The 21,207-nt window shown below is 40.8% G+C and overlaps 1 protein-coding gene across 4 annotated transcripts in view; it reads left to right on the top strand.

The window, feature by feature from the left end:
- Clcn5 (chloride channel, voltage-sensitive 5) overlaps positions 1-21,207 on the top strand; it is a 179,365-nt gene that overhangs the window by 144,967 nt on the left and 13,191 nt on the right. For 3 of the 4 annotated variants that reach the window (XM_013508170.1, XM_013508169.1, XM_013508171.1), the window contains 5 exons: positions 6,310-6,461; positions 9,414-9,513; positions 12,916-13,103; positions 17,737-17,859; positions 18,897-19,103. In XM_013508170.1, the coding sequence (XP_013363624.1) occupies positions 6,310-6,461; positions 9,414-9,513; positions 12,916-13,103; positions 17,737-17,859; positions 18,897-19,103 (770 nt within the window). Of the gene's footprint in view, positions 1-3,554; positions 3,726-6,309; positions 6,462-9,413; positions 9,514-12,915; positions 13,104-17,736; positions 17,860-18,896; positions 19,104-21,207 lie in introns of those variants that run through there. The other variant, XM_005411351.2, reaches the window with a different exon arrangement.

Below are 21,207 nucleotides of genomic sequence, written 5' to 3' on the forward strand. Positions count from 1 at the left end.
GCTAGGGGCCCACCCTCAGGGAGCCAGCAGGCAGGAAGCTAGCCAGCCGGAAGACTGGCGCTCCCCCGCAGGTGTCATTTCAACCAGTCAATTCTTGTATTAAATACATTTGATAAAATTGTCATTTTAATAGTTGTTATTAAAAATTAACAAAAAATTATGCAATTTTTGGTCATCCTGTATTTAAATAATTGGACTGGTCAGTGGTTAAGCTATTTGTCATCAAGTCATACATCAGGACACCCTTGTGAAACAGTACAAACAATTTAATCCCTTACTGATGAAATTTAAAAGCCAGCAGTGTTGTTACATCATCATTATTATATATTTTATTTTGGGGGGTCTTTTGGGACAAGGTGTCACTATGTAGTACAGGCTGGCCTTCAACTTGGGAATATCCTCCTGCCTCAGCCTCCCAAATGTGCCACCATGCCTGACATTATATATTTTAAATATTTTATTTTTCCCATCCTAAAAATTATGGTGAATATCTTTAAATCTCTGGTCCACACTTGTGCCAAATGGCCATCAAATCATCTTCATATGCTGAAAGTTTTCAAAACATTGCTGTAGGAGCCACTGATGACATAGAAACTGGGAAATAATCTATTCCGATCTGTGTTCCAGAAACATGACTCTATTTGCCCCAAAACATTAACTCTATTGTGTTTTTATCTTAGGATGCATTAAAATTTGGGTAGCATTTTGTCTTGTGTTCACAATATATCAGTATAGTACGAATATATATTTGTAGTAATATCAGACCTACACTGAGCCATCTGTATAATAAACATACAGTATGTTAGAGATTCTAAATTTGGCAGAGAATGGAGGATAGACTAGAATAAAAGAAATACAGCATGTCAAACTCTGAATACTAGTGCTTCATTTGCTCATTTTAGTATGAAAACCACCTCTCTAGCACTCAAAGTAACTTTATATGGAATAAAAATGTCTTTCTCCTAGAAGTGCTGATGAAGCATTTGAGAAAATTCTGAACTTCCATTAAACGTTATTAATATGGCTCCAGCTACACAATCTGTAGAACTACACATTTTTTGAGGTACCATCTTGCTATGTAGTTCAGACTGACCTTGAGCTTACTATGTAACCCAGGCTGGTCTTGGACTCATGGCAATCCTCCTGCCTCAGCCTTCCGAGTACTGGGATTACAGGGATAGACTACCACACCCTGCTAAAACTACACATTTTTTAAGGATAAAAAAAATATATTTTCTGAAAACTGTTTTTGGTGAAATGTGAAATAATCCTGAGAAGATAAAGCTTATTAGATAATGTAAGTGAGGACTGGGGGTGTAGCTCCGTGGGAAGGCACTTGCTTAGCGTGTGCAAGGCGCCTCTCCTGCACTGAAAAAAAAAAACTGTAAGTGAATTCTATAGTGGTGTTCAGATAGTACACATGAAATACTGTGTACAAACCAGACATGATGGTGCATGCCTGTAATCCCAGCACTCAAATTCAAGGCCAGTCTGGGCTCCATAGTGAGTTCAGGACCAGCCTGAACTACATAGTGAGACCCTGTCTCAAAAATAAAAAAATAAGCAAACAAAAAACATCCATTTAATAAAGGGTAGAATTGAAAAGAGGCTTGTATGGTTGAGTATGTAACCCTCTTTTAATGTGATATGCATAATTTTCTAAAAGTTTAATTGTAGAAGATTGTCACACTCAACGTGTCACTATAGTTATTGCTTTTTTATAGTATTGTTACTTGTTTCTACTTAATATCAGTTGCCAATTTATTTAACTTCTCATTAATGCTAGATTAGTTCATCAAGAGAGTGAGATATTATAATTAACCATAGACTGAAAGTGTACAAGTTTCATGTAATGCCTCACATTTCGTAAGGTTTTACTGTATTAAGGTTTTAGAATGTATTGAGCCTTAAGACTGATGAGAGCTGGGATGGTGGCGCACGCCTGTAATCCCAGCACTCGGGAGGCTGAGGCAGGAGGATCCTTGTGAGTTCGAGATGAGCCTGGGCTACAAACCAAGCTCAAGGCCAGCCTGAACTGCATGGCGAGACCCTGCCTCAAAAGAGAAAAAAAAAAAAAAAAAAAAAAAGACGACTGATGAGAGTAATAACATTTCAAAGCCGTACATGTATGGTCTGATTATTGGAGCGCACAGTGACTGAGCTAATGCTTAGCAGGCTATCTTGCTGATTTGGTTAGGAAGTTGGGAGATGGCAGTTTTATTCTGTTTTACTGGACTGATGTTATGGCACAATTAATTAAGACCTGTTTAAAAATAGCCTTCATAATAGGGCCAGGAAGGGGTAAGCCTTTCAAATAATGGAAATGCAGTAAATTTATTGTCAGGGCTGCAGTAGCTACTTTTACCCAGGTTGGATGAATAGAGTTGATTTTGCGTTTCGGAGGAGAAGACTACTACTAAGAAGCAACTCAGTGTTTGATTGTACTCTGGAGTTTCAAACTGAGTAGGAGTGATTAAAGAGCTGACCTTGTATGGTAGGTTCAAATACAATTCAGTTTTTCACGTTTTTCTCAGGGCCTTGTACTAAGCATGTGCTCTACTACTGAGCTGTATCCTCAGCCTCAAAATAACCCTTAAAAATAAAAATGATGGGATCTGACTAGTTCCCAGGCTGGCCTTGAATTCCTGGACTTGTTAGGCAGGTGCTTGTGCCGCTGAGCTATATCCCCAGCCCTTTGGTTTTGTTTTCTTTGTTTTTTTCGGTAGCACTGGGAATTAAACTCAGGACCCTGCGCTTGCCAGGCAGACACTTATACCACTGAGCTATATCCCCAGCCCTGAATTCCTGGGCTTGTGATCTCTTGCCCGAGCCTCCTGATTAGCTGGAATTACAGGTGCATTCTGCACCTGGCCTCACATTTTCCCTTAATTATAATATACACATAGAAAGTGAGACATATATTACATGTGTACACTTTAAAGAATAATTATACAATGGTCACTCAGGTGATCGCTGCCCAGACCACAGAAAATGACCAGCATTCTGAAAGCCCCACCTCTGCCATGTGCTTCTCCCAGACAGTGACTTCCTCTAGGTAGCTCTTGTCTTTACATTTGTCCTTTTTTCCTTCTATTTATAATGTAAGGTTTTGGATCTGAAAACGGTATAATTGAAGTGTGCCTATTTTTGAAGTTATAGGAATGGATTTGTAATGTTATGTGCTCCTTGTGTCTGCAGTCTTTTATTCGGCATTATGTTTGTGGGATTTTTTTTATCCATGTTATTGCTATCCAGTGCAACCTTTTTTTTTTTTATTTTATTTTTACTTTGGACCCCTGTAACTCGAAATACTTTTGGACATTTCTACTTTACCTTCTCAGACTTTCTGCTAAATGAGGTCTGAAGAGCAAAACTTGTCTGGAGCCTAGTTTTCTGAGCTGACTTTCGTTTGGTGGCATTTGTTTAGATGAGACTACATCTTTAAGGCGTCTGTGCTTGGTTAAAAATCTTCCTTTTTGCAAGGCTGGTCCAAGGGTCTAGTCACGTGATCCCAATAGTGACATCACATTCTGACCGCCGGGGAGCACTGGTGACTCTTTAGGTGGCGTTTGTTGCTGTGAAAGGCAGACAACGCAGCAAGTGCCCTTCTAAAGTGCCCCAGAGCCGAGCTCCTTCTGTTAAAGCGCCTCAACCTAAATGACCAAATGTGGGCTGTCAAGGTTATTTCTTCTTTGAGACAGAAAAAAAGCAAGCTGTGATTGAAGGTAAGCAGGCTCGCGCCTGACCCAGGACTGAAACGTGCCCCTGGGAGGAGGAGAGCTGGAGAATCGCAAGCAGTCTGTAGTAGGATTCTAATCACTGCCTGCCCTTTGCAAGGGCCTGACAATTGCGTCTCTAACAGGAGACCGATGACAAAGGAAGATGATGCGGTGCTCATGTTACCTAGTGATGTAATAGGATTCTTTCTTTCCTGCCAGGACGCTGTTGCAGATCCTCATTTTGCCTTAAGATCCTTAAAGCTGGGGGCCTCCTTTGATATTTAGTGTAACATTAGGTAGCTATTAGATGCTTTTTAAAATGAGCTTCACAAAATTCTTTTTTTCTTTCCTCCTGAAAAGAGAACTTTTAAACCAGAGTAAATTCAAAGGAAGCATTAACCTGCCTTTAAAAAAAAAGTCAATTTCTGGTTATTTGGTGTCCCGTGTTCATCTCAGCACTGGACTTGAAAATTGAAACAGCTTGGTCCCCCACCCTATAATTTACTCTTTCTCTTTTTGCCCTTCTATCCTAACTGGATTTCCCCTCCCAAGCTCTCACCACCCCAGCTTTCATCTTTATCAGTGTGACACTGACATGATAGGAAATGCTGGCTTGGTGATTCAGCAGCCATCCATTTTATAGCCAGGTACAAATGAAGATATGGAAAGGACTTTGGTTTGGGGTTTTAAGATTAACTTGTTCACCTCTTGCATGCCATTTCCCTGCCCCACCCCCACTCTCCAGATGATTTGGACTCTGCTGAGCTTTTCCTGTCAAATGTGTATGTTGCTTATAAAAAGTATGCTGAGTTAGGTATTTGGAAGACTTACAACTGGCAAACCACATATAGCTTGATGTGTTCATTCAAACTTACCCATGGGAGTGCTGAAGTTGTCTGGTAGGAGTTTCTTTCTTTCTTTTTGCCTTTTTTATTCTGTTTTATTTATTTATTTATTAAGACAGGGTCTCACTATGCAGTTCAGGCTGGCCTTGAGCTCTCTTTGTAGCTCAGTCTGGCCTCGAACTCACAACGATCCTCCAGCCTCAGCCTCCCGAGTGCTGGGATTATAGGCATGAGCCACCATGCTGGGCTCTTTTTTGTCTTTTTGAGATAGGATTATTTTCTTATTTTTATTTTTGAGACAGAGTTAGTTTTGCTATGCCGTTCAGGCTTGCCTGGATGCACATGTAGCAGAGGCTGGCCTCGAACTCACAGTGATCCTCCTGCCTGAGCCTCCTGAGTGCTGGGATTACAGGTGTGTGCCACCACACCTGACTGGTAGGAGTTTCTAGCAGAGGGGGGCATGCAGACTCAGGGGAGGAAGTCAGCTGAGGCCCACTTGGGCCTTTTCTGCAGAGAAGTTCATTATCTGAACTCTGCTGAGGAGGCCTTGTCCCTGCTGAAGCTGGTGCTGCAAATATGAGCTTTGACTGGGAGAATCAAATGATGGCATTACTCTGCAGCTCCTCTTTATTTGCATAAATTCCTCAATATTGTTTTACATTTTATGTTTAATAGCAGTATTGTCCTATCAGATGATGTTATCCAAATATTTTGAATGAGTTTATTATGCAGTACTTACCACATGTGAGTACAACTGCTTGGTTTAAATACTTCGCCCTCATCCCTGCTGTTCATCAACACGTTTTGGTTCAGCTGGTGTTTGTTGAGTGCTGGGTATGTATTAAGACACTGCGGAGGAGACAGCGATGAATCAGATGTAGAACCACCAGCGAAGAGCTTCTAGTCTAAAAAGGAAGATAAACCATATGCGTAAGTAGTTGCAAAGGAAGTGCTAAAAGTCAAGCAGATGAAGGATCATGGTAGGTGGCCAAATGGATATGTTTATTCTAGTTGAAGGATCAGAGAAGGACTTATGATCATTGAGCCATGGACTGTTTTCTAAATCTACATGTAAATTGCAGACTGTGTGACATACATGGAAAATTTCTACAAGCCCATTATATCCAGAATCAGTGTTCCACCCTTTTTTTTTTTTTTGTGGTACCAGGAATTGAACTCAGGACCTTGTGCTTGCCAGGCAGGCACTTATGCCGCTGAGCTATATCCCTGGCCCTTGTTCTACCTATTGAAGGGAAATTTGTATATTCCAGCCAGCTTAAGTCTGGAAGAGACCAAGATGCTTCCTTTGGAGTTGCTAGTCAGGCGAAAGCTATCTCATGGGATTGGATTACTGCCCTAGTAGTGTAAAATGACTTCTCATGTGATATACCTGTAATAACCTTTGACCCTTTTGTCGCCATCGTGTAGACCATTACCTGAGTTACTCCAAGCTCGTGTCTCTTGTTCCATAAACTGTTTCCCTTTGTACATCAGCTTGCTCCATTTCTCTTTGTAGTATCACTCTGTCCTTTTTCATTCTCAGTACCTTTAGCTACTCATTTGTTTGAGGCTAGAAACCTCTGAATGTGATGGATGTCCTCACCGGGTGATTACGTACTTTATTAGTACACCCTAACTGTAGTCATCTGATAATTTAAGGGCTTACCTGTTGGAGTTGAGAAAGGAGATACTATTAAAAATGTTGAGTGTCAGAAGTACTAATGTCTATTTCCTGTTTAATACAGGGAACAAGTGCTACAATAGTGGAGGAATCCCTTCTTCAAATAGGGTCATGGACTTCTTGGAGGAGCCGATCCCCGGTGTGGGGACCTACGATGATTTCAACACAATTGATTGGGTGCGAGAGAAGTCTCGAGACCGGGATAGGCACCGGGAGGTAAGACAACGATGGCACAGAAGTGAATGCTAGGAAACACTGGAGGGAGAAGTTATTCTTTCTGTTCTTTCCTTTCTTGAGCAGTGAATATGACTGAATCTGGTTTGGATCGGGAATGTAAGGTTTCATTTTTTAATTTATTTTTAGACATCTTGTATATGATTTTTATCCAATTTTTTTGGTCTTTTTGAGGCAGGTTCTTGCTGTGCATCTCAGACTGGCCTTGAGCTTACTTTGTAGACCAGGCTGGTCTTGAACTCACAACAATCCTCCTGCCTCAGCCTGCTGAGTGCTGGGATTACAGGTGTGCGCCACCATGCCCGGCCTCTATACAATATTTCAAAAATTTATATATCATGATGATTTATCTTCCCAGAGTATGTGGTTGAAAATGGTTCTTACAGCCCTGGAACGAGTATAAATTTCTCTGTGCAGGTGAAAACCGTCTTGTGGGGGGAGGGCACAATAAATGTCAAAGATCTTCCTCCCTCATCTCATCTCCCTTTTACAGTTTTTTCCATGAAGGGAGATTTTTAAAACTAAGAAAAGTAAATAGGCTCTTGAAAAGAATAAAAGAAAAAAATTCTCACAGCCCTAGTATTTACTGAAGTGCATGAGATAAGCTCTCTATGGATCTGTCTCTTCTTGTGCAACCATAAGGTCCAAGTAAATTTATTCATTCAGCTGCAATAAGACTGCAACAGCAATCAGATTCAGATTAAGGACATGAATATGATAGGTGATAGATGATAGTTAGATGGTAATAGATGGTACCTGTGCTTTGGTACAGGCCCTTTCAAATTTGCTAAGAGAATTTCCCCTCTTGTCTCTTTTCAAAGTGCCTTGCAAACTTCTCAGAGTGGTCTGCCAAGGTTACTTGTTTTGCACTTGTTGCCTCGTACCATTTAAATTAGGGAATCACAATTTCTAGTTTGTTTAAGGACCACAGTGGAGAGCTTATTAAGAAGGCAGGTGCCCAGCCTCAGCCAGCCCAGAGAGTCTCAGTAGGTAATCTTCTAGCAAGTCTTTTCTTCAGGCCGCAGGAGCAGTAGTATTTTTTTCTTTCTTACTATTGCTGTTGCACTCCAAATTTAAAATTGGACTGTTAAGCTGACCCCATTCTCTCTTTAGTTCATGATTCCCTCCTCTTAAAGCCAAACAAATTTTGTGAGCATTTAGGTGAAATTCACTTTTCTTGCTTTTTTTTTCATTTGAGGTCTGAGGATGGAACACAGGGCCTCACACATACTAGATAAGCGTTCTACTACGGAGCCACACCCCCAGCCCTTGCTTTTCATTCCTAAGCCTTTTGCAGCTCCTGATCGGTTTTCTCAAAAGCACCTGAACCCAAGAGTCAGGTTGTCCTGGTTCAGTTTGTGAGAACTTCTTACTTAATTCTCAGAACTGTAGTAATTGCACTGAGTTGACATATCACTACACACAAGGATGTTCTCTCTATAAGGCATTTTATGTTTTTCATGAGGTTTCTGTAATATACTTACTCTATGAAGAGGTGGGCTTTAGAAGTAAGACTCTTCTGGTTTTAGAATTTCTGCTTTCATGGTGCACATCTGTAATCCCAGGAGTTGGGAGGCTGAAGCAGGAGGATTGTTGTGAGTTTGAGACCAGCCTGGGCTACAAAGTGACCTCAAGGCCAGCTTGAACTGCATAGCGAGACCCTGTGTCAAAAAGACCAAAAAAAAAAAAAAAAAAAAAAAATTCAGAGTTCAGTTTGTTATTCATTGATATTCAACATGTTATTCAAGTTATGAGAGTCACCTGTAATATGACAGGGAGTGTTTCTCATTCATGATTGCATCTGTGATAAATGATGCCAATTAATAATCTAAAACCAATTAAAGTATGTTTATCATATGGTCCACAGAGACTTCTTTAGTATCAACTCTTCATTTTCAGAAAAGAAATAATGTCACAGAGAAAAAATGTAATCTCATCTGTTTTCAGCATTGAAATTGGAAACTTACTGTCATCGGTCAGAATGAACTAGAAAACTCCTTTTGAATTTTTCATAATTTATTGTGTATTTGTGATGTAGAGGAAGATGGGGTAGCTACAACTGTTTCGAGGGTAAATAGTGGTACAGAGAAGGGCACAGCTGCACAGCTATCAGAGTGTTGGTGTTAAAAATGTAGACCCTGAAGGGTTAAATTGCCAAGGGTCAGACCTAAAAGGTAAAACTTCCTGGATCTCTAGAAAGGCTCAGATACTGCCTTGCAGATTTATGAAAACAAAAGAAAAGCATTGCTGAGACCACTGAGTATGTGTAACTTATGTACAATTAGGGGTTTGTGGGATCAAGCTTTGGGATTTATCTGACTTGAACCATAGCCCTAGGAAGTAAATCTTAAGTTGTACTTTTATTACTCAAATAAACCTGTGTTTGTTTATTCTTTGCAAGGCAATCAGAATATTTTGGGAGGATTCAAGTGATTATCCTGGGGACAGAAAGAGAGAGACCCCTACAATGAACAAAACAGGTTGACAGTTTTAAGAAATTAGCAACTAACCAAGGAAACCCTAAATAATGTCCTTGGGAGCGTTACAAACCGTGGGTAAGCCGTGTCCAACCCACGGCCTGCAAGTTACTTGCCCCCCTTTTTTAAATGTTATAATGACATACAAAAAGGAAGTTTTGTTATTTATTTATATTAACCATGTTATATATTCTGTATGTGTCCCAAGACAAGCTCTGCCCTCAGTGTGACCCAGGCAGGCCAGGTGTGGGTTGCACACGCCTGCTGTCCATGAAGGGAGAGTTCAGTAAGACTCAAAGCTCCTGCTGAATTTGCTTGAGCTAAAGATTGTGTAAGAAGTAACTTTCAAGTGGTCTCTGTTCCCAGGTGATTTGTCGTTGCATTTGTTTACTGAGCGATGCTGAGGTAGAGGGACGGTATGTGGAGGGTGTACTGATGTTCTTTTCATTCTCCCTAGATTACCAATAAAAGCAAGGAGTCGACGTGGGCCTTAATTCACAGTGTGAGCGATGCTTTTTCCGGCTGGTTGTTGATGCTCCTTATTGGGCTTTTAGCAGGTATAGTAAACTATGTTAGTTTTCACAACAAATCTCCAGAAATTGTGCCATACACCTCCCCTAAGTCATGAACTAGGTGGCGTGCTGTTTCCCCACCTGAAATGAATTGCTGGTGAGTAGTAACATCTGCAGATCACCTTCCTTAAATAAATATGTGCTCTGAGGTACTGTATCCATTGTAAGGGATATTAGCCATGCATTACAGAGCTTGTCTTTAGGAAGAACCTTTCTTTTGGAGACAGTCGAGTTTTTTTATACACATTCTAAGTGGGGTCTAGGAGAAGAGATGCAGAAGAGCACTTCCCGGAGACTTCTTGTGGCTGTTTCTTAGCCTTTTGTCTATTCTCTTATTTGATGGTGTGGAAAGGCATAGAAGTTACGTCCATGCTCACGAGTGACTTCTCATTGCTTTCTTCCACAATGGCTGAGGGTGGGATGGTAGCACCTATTTCCTTAACCTCCTCCACTATTCTAAATAATTTCTTACTCAAAATACTTAGGATCGGAAGTGTTTCAGATTTTAAATTTTTTTAAAATTTTGGAATATTTTCATATATATAAACAGAGCCAAAGGTACCAGGCAGAGATGCCAAGAGGTAAGAGATGGGGCTTAGAAAGATCTGGAATCTTGAGCTGAAATAGGAGTTAGGTGGGACCGGTGGAGGACATGGCATAAGATGACAGTTAGTGGCACAGGCTGTAGTTTCAGGCAGCTGAGATTTAAATCCCAGTCCTGCTACCTGCCAGTTTTGTGGCTTTGGTCAGATGTCTTAACCCCTGGGAGTTTTAGTTTACTAATCTGTCAAATAGAGATAATAAAAATAGCTATGTTAAAAATTTTCTGTGAGGATTGAATGCAGTATGGCATTCAGCACAGTGCCCAGTTGTTAATGCTGCTGCTGATCTGGGGTTAGAAGTCTGGGAGCCATGATGTAGACAATGACTACAGCAAATAAGAAAGGGCTTATCCATTGCTGAGTTTTCAAAAATTGCCTCGGGCAGTGATGGCAAACCTTTCAGAGCTTTCAGTGATAACAGCTGTGGGATGTATGCCATAGTTCACCACTGGGCTAGGGGAAAGGTTGGCAAGTTTTTTTCTGTCAGGGGGCTAGATAGTAAATAGTTTAGGATTTATGGGCCAAGTAATCTCTGTAGTACCTACTGTGCTCTGCTCATGGGGCACGAAAGTAGCCATAGCCCCTAGGTAAACAAATGAGCCTGGCTCCCACCAGGACATTATTTGCAAATGCAGGAGTAGGCAGGGTTTATAACCTCGGGTTTTAACTCTGTCCCTTCCAGCTCTTCTGGGAGAGAGGAGATGGTCAGTTTGGAGCTGGCTGATAGTAGACTGGGTCGTCTTCAATGCCAAGTATTGCAGAGACGCTGAGGAGGAGAAAGATGGTGGAGAAAAGGTTATACAGTGTACCAGTTAGGAGTGTATCAGTGACCTGGAAAAGTCATCTCAGAGCAATATTAAGAGCTGGATATCAAGGCAAGGCAGCCAGTGTTGAAGTTCCGCTAGTGACTGGAAAGGGAAGAAGGGCAAAACTTCAAATAGTAACAAGGACAAGGGGCAGCATTTTGTATTTTGGGGCAGAGGAAACCTGGTCTCCAGAGAAGAAAGAGCCAGTTGGGAGGAGAGGAGGTAGAGGCAGAAGGGGAGACAGGAGGGAGGGTGGCAGTATCGGATGAAATAAGATATGCACATGTGAGATGACCAGAGAATGAGCCACAGCATGTAACAGCATGTTAATTTTCTGAGTCCAGGTAGTAAGTGCAGTAGGAGTTAGCAGAAGAGAAGGCTACGGGGCTGTCGTATCTGAAAGTAGGTGTCCAGCAATGTGCTAGATCTACCTAGGTTATTCTAACATGTAAATAACCTGTGCTAACATTTTTAGCACCTACTGCAGCATGCACACGACATAGCCATCTGCTGGAATGTGGGCGTAGCATCCTCGACTTTTTAATATATTTCTTGTCACTAGGTGGTCAGTGAATGTTTTTCTTTCCTTCAATAGAAGCAGTGTCTGAATGCAGGAGCAGTGTGATGATGTCTTTACTATTTGCAAAATCATGATTTGAGGCCATTGAATTTCCCCATGCCAGAATTTCTTCACCTCACTGACAGAAATGACAAGAAGGCCAGAATCTAAAATCCTAAAACTATCTTAACCTTACCAGTCTACTAGCTTTAGTGCGTATGTCCCCGGTTCACTGTTTATTCCTTCTTAGTCTTCTTTCATGAATGTTCTATGCGTAACACCGTTTGTTCCTTTTCACTAAGAAAAAATTCAGAACATTCATGTTCTAGGTTCAGGAGGCTTCAACATGTGTGAAGCTTTTCTAGCTTTCCATGCGCATTAGTTTGTGCTTCTGTTTTCAGTTTTTATTAAGCAGTTTTGCTAGCACGTGACTGTAACGCCCGATGATTGCATGCATCGTGGGGGATTTGTATTTGTACATGTTGCACCTTCATTCCTTTTTGTCCCCTTCCCCCTCATCTCTCCCTGCTCCTTTCAACTTCTGATCCCCTTCCTATTTGAAAAAGAACTAGGTCCATTTTTTCTTCAATTATTGTTTTTAGAATGTCCTTTCCCTTCCTTCCTTCCCATTTGAAAAAGATCTCCCTACTTCCTATTATCTATCCGTTCATTCTTTTACAACCACAATCCCCTTAGCTTACAGTACCTTCCTGCCGTGGGGCAAAAGCCCTTGTGCATGGAGCAAATCCCTGCTGTCTGTGCTTAGACTCTCTCCTACTGTTCGCCAGCTCTCCCCCGAGCTATCTAAAATAAACAGCAGAGAATTCCCAGGTATGGGCAATTCCTGTTTTCTCAGCCTTGTATATACAAGGAGAATAAGATCATCTCAAGCAAGCTTTACTATCTTTGTGGATCAGTATTCATAAACTCTAAATTCAAGCAGTGCTTTGCCATGTAAATTCAGTTTAAAAACAAATCTTCTAACCCTTCACTCCCAACCAGTTTATTTTTTGTTTTGCTTTGTGTTTTGAGATAGGGGCTCACCACATAGTTTAGGCTGGACTTGAACTCTCCATGTAGCCCAGGCTGGAATCAAACTCACAGTAATCCTCCTGCCTCAGCCTCCCGAGTGCTGAGGTCACAGACATATGTCACCACACTCGGCTCTTACCAATCATTTTGTTTTCCTCTAAGTCCCTCCTGTGTATAAATTCTGTAGACAACAGTATTTAGTAGAGAGATAACAAATAAAAAGCAAGCAAAGAGACAGTCAGAAGTGGCAGATGGAATGGAAACATATGCTTGTCCTTTTATTAAATTCCTTTTCTCTCATTTTTGCTGACAGAGATTATTCTGATTATTGCAAAGAACAGTTTCAAAAATAGAATTTAACTTTGGCCTCCCCTTCCTCCCAAATCAGGTTCCTTGGCTGGTCTGATAGATATCTCTGCACACTGGATGACAGACTTAAAAGAAGGTATATGCACAGAGGGATTCTGGTTCAACCACGAGCACTGTTGCTGGAACTCTCAGCAGGTCACCTTTGAACACAGAGATAAGTGCCCAGAGTGGAATAGTTGGTCCCAGATTATCATGAGCATGGATGAGGTAACGTGTAGTGGTGATTTGTGAACCACTGAATTTTATTCTTACAGTTATTTCATGTTTTATCCAATACTCGTGACAATTGTGGTATCTTCCCGTACTTTCCTTTTCACAGAAAGGGGAACCCATGCCAGCTGCCTTTCTCTGTGGTTTGTATAGTCCTAGTTCCTTCTCTTCTGATGTGTGGACTCTGTTGCTTATCTCTAAAATTTCAGTTTGTTTTAAATAAGCCGGGTGGTTCTTCTTAGTTGTTCGTAGAGTGTTACTGGATTTATCTTTCCTTAATAATTTCAATAGGAATGTCAGAGGCAGCCGACAGGTAAGCTGTAATTTCTAACAAAGGGTGGAGTGGGATAAAAGTGTTTATTATAAAATGATTTGTTCCTGAGCAGTGCATTAGAATATTTTTTAAATTACCATAAATTTCCACATCAAAAAAACCAGAAACTCAGGAATAAAATTGCCCCCAATCTCATCTTGCAATCAAATCATATTTTCATTGTCATCTAGCATGTTTGTTGATGCAAAAGTAGATGTTTTTCAGTTCTTTTCCTTCCTCTCACTACTTTACTATATGTCAGAACTCTCCCACTGAAAGTAAAAGTGCACGAAACAAACAACTGTCCCAATTGCACTCTACTTCCACACACTGAAAGGGGCAGCATCTCAGCTCATGCTTGTCTACTTTATTGGGGAAGTGAGGGAAACCAGACTAGGAGACTAGGGTATAGATTTGGACTCTCAAAAAAAATTTGGCTGGGCATGGTGATGCAAGCCTGTAATCCCAGCACTCAGGAGGCTGAGGCAGGAGGATCATTGCAAGTTCAGGACCAGTCTAGGCTGCAAAGTGAGCTCAAGACCAGTCTGAACTGCATAGCAACGCTGTCTCAAAAAGACAAAAGAAGAAATTAAATATATATATATATTTTTTTTGTGTGTTGTTTTGTTTTTTTGAGACAGGGTATCACTATGTTCAGCTTAGCCATGAACTCACTATGTAGCCCAGGCTGGTCTTGAACTTGGAATGATCCTCCTGCCTCAGCCTCCTGAGTGCTGGGATTACAGGTGTGCACTACCACACCTGCCTGAACTCTATTTTTTAAAGCTGATCACATAGAAATAGCAAGTAGAATAGTGGTCATTAGAGGTTGTAGGTGCAAAAGAGGAAAGAAAGAGATTGGATGACGGGTTTCAACTGTGGTTAGAGAGGAAGAGCAAGTTTCAGTGTTCTGCAGCATGGTAGGCTGACTTTCAAATTCTTGCATATCTATAAAAAACTAGAAGAGAGGCGTTTGAAGGTTCCAAACAAAAAGATGTGATAAATATTTAAGGAGATAGAAATGCTAATGACTTTGATTTGATCACTACACGTGGTGTATGCATAAAATTATCACATGGTACCCCACAAATACATATAATTATTATGTGCTAATTAAAATTAAATTAAAATTTTTTATTACCTACCTTAGGTCCCAAACAACTTAGGGTGACATTCACACACACATGCACACGCACACACACACTCATTCACTCACACAAAATCAGTTAAGGGGAAGGAGGATAGGAAAATAATAGAAACAGAGCTTATGTATACACATGACTATACAAATACATATTGGCTCAGGGAAGGGGTTCAACTAAAAGGTAGATAGTGTATATGGTGCATGTTTGTGAGGGTTTAGGTCTGTGCGTCTCAAGCTGGGGTATGGTCAGAGTGCCCTGGGACAGGTAAAACTGCAGGATGAAACTTACACCCCTTTCTAGAGCATCCGATTTTCTATTTGGAGGAAACATTTTTTGTCAAAAATTAAATTAAGCAGTCATTAGAAATGGAATATAAACATTTATGAAGGAAAAAAACCAAGATGTCTGTTTTAGCTCTGTTCTCAGGTTACTACCACCCCTCACTGTGATGTGTTTTGTTCGTTCTCTTAGATTAGGAAAAACTGGAATAGGAAAGCTTGAGAATCCTAGAACATAGGGTGAGTGAGCGTGCATCTGTGCAGGTCTGCACATATGTAGGTGTCCCTTGCTTTTTTGGAACACTTATACATTCATAGAAAATGTTAAACCACATACAAGAGAGTCCCCTGTACCTTTCATCCAGCTTTTCTCTTCTTTTTTGGTACCGGGACTTGAACTCAGGACCTTGCGCTTGCCAGGCAGGCGCTTGTGCCACTGAGCTATATCCCTGGCCCATCACCCAGCTTTTCTCAATGCTAGCACTTTGCATAAGGATAGCACAGGAAATTAACATGGCTGCAGTCCACAAACCCTATTTCACCAGACCTTGCCTAGGAAAAGAGTCTTCAAATTTTGAGAAGCCTTCTCTTGCCAAGAATTTGGTTTCTGTCTTTGGCCAGTTATCCTTTCTCTTTCGCTCCCTATCTCGCTTGGTTTATTCCCTCTGGGATGTTCTTACTCCAAGCGGCATTTGAAAGGTAAAAAAAAAAAAAAAAAAAAAAAAAAGAAAGGTAAAGAGAGGAGATGTCTGTGCCTTTGAGGAATTAAAATCATGGAAAACCTGTATAAAACTTACAGCTCAGAAAAAATACTGTGCATTGTGGTTCTCCTTGTCCAGGTCAGGGAATTATTTTAATAGTGTTTTCAAAAATGAAAAAATTAATCTGGGTGTGGTGATACACACCTGTAATCCCAGCACTTGAGAGGTTTAGGCAGGAGGATTGCTGTGAGTTTGAGGCCAGTTTGAACTACATAGTGAGACCCTGTCTCAAACCCCCACCCCCTAAAAAAAAGGAAAAAGAAAAGTTATTATTTTTTGGTGGTGCTGGGGATTGAATGCAGGGCCCTTGCACTGTGCTATGTCCCAGCCTGTTCTCACCTTTAATTTTGAGACAGGACCTCACTGAATTGTTAAATTACTCAAGCTGGGCTTGAACTTGTTAACTTGGCTTTTTTTTTGTTATTAGTGTTGTTTATTGAGACAGTATCTCACTATGTGGCTCAGGCTGGCTTTGCACTCACTATGTAGCCCAGGCTGGCCTCAAACTCGTGAGTTAAAGCTTAAATTTAGATACTCCTGCCTCAGCTTCCCAGAGTGCTGGGACTGCAGGTATGGAAAAGTCTATTGAGTTATGCATTCCATGTAATTTGAATGAGTTTCGACTCCTCTAATATTTTTACCAGGAAGCATAGCCTTGTAGTATTCAAAATTGGTACGGCTATTTACCAGGTCTTTATTGTTGATGCATTTATTAGTGGTCAAAACTAGATTTTTTGGTGGCACACTTCATTACTATAGGGACATAGTCTCAAAAGTATGTTCTTTTCATTTTAAAAATGGATAAAGGGGCTGGGGATATTGCTCAGTGGTAAATTAGTTGCCTACTATGCATGAAACCCTGGGTTCTATCCTCAATGCCCCCCGAAAAGGTTATTGCCTTTTTATTCTTTGCAATATCTACCATCATCAGGGCCTAAAAACCTCCTCATAACACTTGTTGCTGTGCCTGTGATAGCAAAATTCTCTCAATGATATAATCATTATATGCACTATCTTTAAAAAAAGTTAAATGCATAGAAGGTAGGATGATGGTTACTAGGGACAGGGAGGGGAAAAAATGCAGAAAAATAGGCCAAAGCTGTAAGTCTGCAGTTAGGTAGGATGAAATGAATCTAAAGATCTAATATACCACACCAAGACTATAGTTAGTATTGTTTATTTATTTATTTTTTGGTCTTTTTGAGACAAGGTCTCATTACGCAGTTCAGGCTGGCCTTGAGCTCACTTTGTAGCCCAGGCTGGCCTTGAACTCCTGCCGATCCTCCTGCCTCAGCCTCCCGAGTACTGGGATTATAGGCATGCACCACCATGCCCGCTTGGCTAGAGTTTAGGTTCTTATCATGTATAAAGAAAGGTAACCAGTGGAAGGCAATAGATATGTAAATCTGTAGTAATCATTTTGTTATGTAAATATGGATTGAAACATCAGGACTAGTGGTGGTAGCTCAGTGGTAAAGTGCGTGCTTTAGCCTGCATGAGGCCCTGGGTTCCATCCCCAGCACCAAAAACCAAAACAAAACAAAAACAATATTATGTTATATATCTTAAATAACTATAATAAACATAATTTCAAAACACAAAGAAAAGACATTTAAAAATTTTAGTCACCATAACCTTGTGTGAGAATTGGACATCAAGATAAATAGCCAGAGGTGAATGCAATAGAATTTTTGTCTTTTGAATAGAAAATCTTTGGATCTGGTTTTCAATTTCACTGTGCAACCAAGGTTCACCCACTGTGGCAGGGGAGGACACTGCTAAAACTCTTGGTAAAGCTGATACAGAATCTTATATATTTGACTACAAAACCTGTCAAAGCACTCATTGAAATGAATTTTGTTTCAGGGTTTTCAGTCGGCTCTTCCTCCATGCCTGTTATTAGCACCTGTTGTACATTTCCTTTGGGCATAGCAGAGCATCTCATTTTCAGCACCCCATGACCGGACAAGTGTTTTAGTAGTTGTTTTACTGGACAATCAGGACAAAAAAATGTTTGAGCAATTCAATGTTGATCGTTGTCTCCTAGAAAAATCATTACTCAGAAGAGCTCCATTCCTCAGGGAGCCAGTGTGGGCTAAAACAAGCATCTCTGTTTTCTTCCCCTTGTTCTAGGGAGCCTTTGCCTACATAGTCAACTACTTCATGTACGTCCTCTGGGCTCTTCTGTTTGCCTTCCTTGCTGTATCTCTTGTTAAGGTGTTTGCACCTTATGCCTGTGGCTCTGGAATCCCTGAGGTAAGTTTGTTAAAATGCTTTCCAAATGTTCATAATATGAATCTTTTTTGGTTAAAGTATTTTAATGTATATTCCAGCATATACCCCAACGTTTTTTGTAGTACTGGGTCTTTGCACTGAGCTATATCCCCAACATTTTTAAAAATTTTTTTCAGGCAGAGTGTCTCCAAGTTGCCCAGGCTGGGCTTGAACTTGCTGTCCTCCTGCCTCAGGTTCACAAGTCACTGAGATTCCAAGGGTAGACCACTGTGCCTGGTGGTTTGATGGATATTAAACAGAGTTAGATAAGTTGGGAGTCATGTGCCTGTCCTGCCAGCTATTTGGGGGGCTGAGGCAGGAGAAACATTTGCGCTCACAAGTTCAAGACCAACCTGAGCAACATAATGATACCCTGGGTCAAAAAAACCCCCAAACCAAACCAAAACAAAAAAACCAACAACACTTAAACAGGGTTTAAGGTCCTGAGACCTTGTCATCTTTCTCTAGATTTTCCTTTAAGTCTCTTCTCAGCCTGGGTCACCTGATTTAGTCTAGGAGGGGATGGATGGTGGTGACTAAAACTCTATTTCTAACTACTTTTGGTTTCAGTTGCTTGACAGTGACTGAAAGCGCTGAGATTTTAGGTTGCCAGGGTGACCTTGCCCCCCCCCCCCCATTTCCTGCCTCAGGAATAGTCCCCCATTTCTCTGGGAGTTAAGCAAGGCTATAGCTAATCTTTCAAGTTGTTTCAGAAACACTGACCTTGCGCTCTCAGAGCATCACTCTTGGGCCACCAATTTATAACCTAAGGAAGCACCTAGTCTTGCCTAAACATCTAAACACTGTCATCCTTATGATATGCTCTTGCCCAGCTGTCACACGGCTCTCCCCTGCGACCCCACCCAAAAAGGTACATGAAAGCTTGAAGGCAACTTGGATTCCCTCTCCAACTGTATATCACTTGTTCAAAGGTTCAGTGTCCATATGAGGTCCAGATTCTTGCTTTGCCTTGTTTACTTCCATGGTCTATATCCAATCTCTCTGTGTTTTCCCTGCAGATAAAAACTATCCTGAGTGGTTTCATTATTAGAGGCTATTTGGGTAAGTGGACCTTGGTTATCAAAACGATCACCTTGGTGCTGGCAGTGTCATCTGGCTTGAGCCTGGGCAAAGAGGGCCCCCTAGTGCACGTGGCTTGCTGCTGTGGGAACATCCTGTGTCACTGCTTCAACAAATACAGGAAGAATGAAGCCAAGCGCAGAGAGGTAACGGCAGCTCGCCTTAGTATCTCCTTTTGCATGAAAGCATACATGGTACAATGTTATGGGTGGGAATTGGGGACTCTATCACTGTGAATGCAGGGACCCTTTAACTTAGCAAGTGTGCTTGCAGGAATTTCTCTTTCAGCCATTCTAGCATGTGTGTGCATACTGTTGTCTGGGCATAGTCAGTGCGGAGTTTCTTAACATACTGAAAATCTGAAACTACCAAAATGCCCATCTGTGAGGGACCCTCCAAATAGGCAATACTCGGTGTATACTTTAGAATACTATGCAACAATAAAAAAGAATGAGATGGTCCTATAGATACTGGCATGCAATGCTGGTGACATCACACTGTTAAATTTAAAAAAATCAATTGTGACTAACATGTATAGTATAATTCTGGTAATGTTTTTAAAAAATGTATTATTTATACACTTAAAAAGAATATGTCAGGAAAGTGGGCTTAACCCCAAACTGTCAAAAACATCTATTTCTGGTAAGACACAGAATAAGGTGTATAGACCACTACTTCCTGACTCGATTAGCTGATTTAGTCCCACCACAGTATCTCTGCAGTTGTCCTCAAATTTGTGTAGTTGTTTCCATGTTACTTTGAGGGGAAAGCCATTTTGAAAAGGAGTTCCAAGTCACTAGTTATTTTTGTTCTGCTATAATGAAGAATTTAAGAAAATAGTAGTTTTTGCTTTATTTTTCTTGACTAACAAAGAAATCACATATGGCATGGGTCAAGACCAAGGTCATTTCATTCGAAAGGATTTCTCACAAAATTCAAACCTCATGATTTCTTCTGAAAAACAAAAAAGATTAACCATAAAACCCAGGAGGAAACGAAACATGTTGAGATTTCTAATATGGAATACATTTTGACAGTTAAGTGGGCAAGTTCCTGGCATGGTTAGAAAGGAGAGAAAAATCTAGAAAGAGTGAGACAGAGACACGTGAGTAGATTGTGTAGCTACTTGTACAGGGACACAGCCCTGTGTTAAATTGTGGAGGTTGTTAACTGGGAATAACTCACAGAAGTGAGAGAATTGAAAAAACATTTTAACAGGCAAGAGAGAAGTGTTGATTACTGCTGGTTTTGCATGGGTGGAGGTTAATTTGAAACTACTGGTTATTGGTTACTTTCCTTCCATGAAAGCGGCATTTTTGTCCAAATTGTTCTTTATACAAGGAGGGGAATGTAATTTGCCTGTTTCTCTGTACAGATGCCATATATTTCTCTGTTTGGCTCATGAATATTTGGCTCTTAAATTTATTCCCTATTGCTGACTCAGACTTTTATTTTTTCCTATTGCTTGCACCATTGGCCGCCATTCATTTGTACTCAAGTGGCCTTGCCAAAGTGGGCAGATGGTTGAGAGCAAACAGATTGGACAGTGTAGACGGATTCCAGTCTACAGTATCAAACTAAAGCGCACCAACCAACTCAGTTCTTTCATCTCCCTTCTCATTCATCCTGAACATAGTAAACTCCCCTTTCTCAAGCTGCATGATGGCTGTCCTCATTCTTCTTATATGAAAGCTGTTTTAGCCACACATTTTGAAGTCCCCACAGCTAGCATTGGGAATCTCACTCATCTCTCTCCTTCATTTTCCTGGGCCACCTTACACTCCGGAAGAAACTTGCCTATTTATTTTGCCAAGAGCCATTTTATTGTTCAAAATTCTTAGTTCTGTTTAACTTTCTCTTCAAAGTATTTCCTCACTCTTCAAATCATTTGTCTCTCCACAGCAACTATAATCCAAGGGAAAAAACCTGAGCTCTTCAGTTAATTCTGGTTTGTTTTCATCACCAGAGTTAGTATTGTACATTTTACATGCACACGCATCCCTGCATACTGAGGCAGCACCCTCTAAATATCATTTATTTTCTTTCCCTATTTATTTGTCTCTCCTTCCCACTCTCAGCTTCTTCTTCTTCCTTCTGGCCCCTTTGCATGCTGCACCTAATCTTGTTTCGGTCTGCTCATCCTTTAAACAACTGTTGTTTCTCTTTTTCTGTTTCCACAAGTTACCAGGTATGCATTGGGCACATAGTACAGAAAACTGTCCGTACCAGCTGCGCGAGTAGTGCAGCCTC

The sequence above is a fragment of the Chinchilla lanigera genome, unplaced genomic scaffold, assembly GCF_000276665.1.
Source record: "Chinchilla lanigera isolate Chin_1 unplaced genomic scaffold, ChiLan1.0 scaffold00142, whole genome shotgun sequence".
Taxonomy (NCBI): domain Eukaryota; kingdom Metazoa; phylum Chordata; class Mammalia; order Rodentia; family Chinchillidae; genus Chinchilla; species Chinchilla lanigera.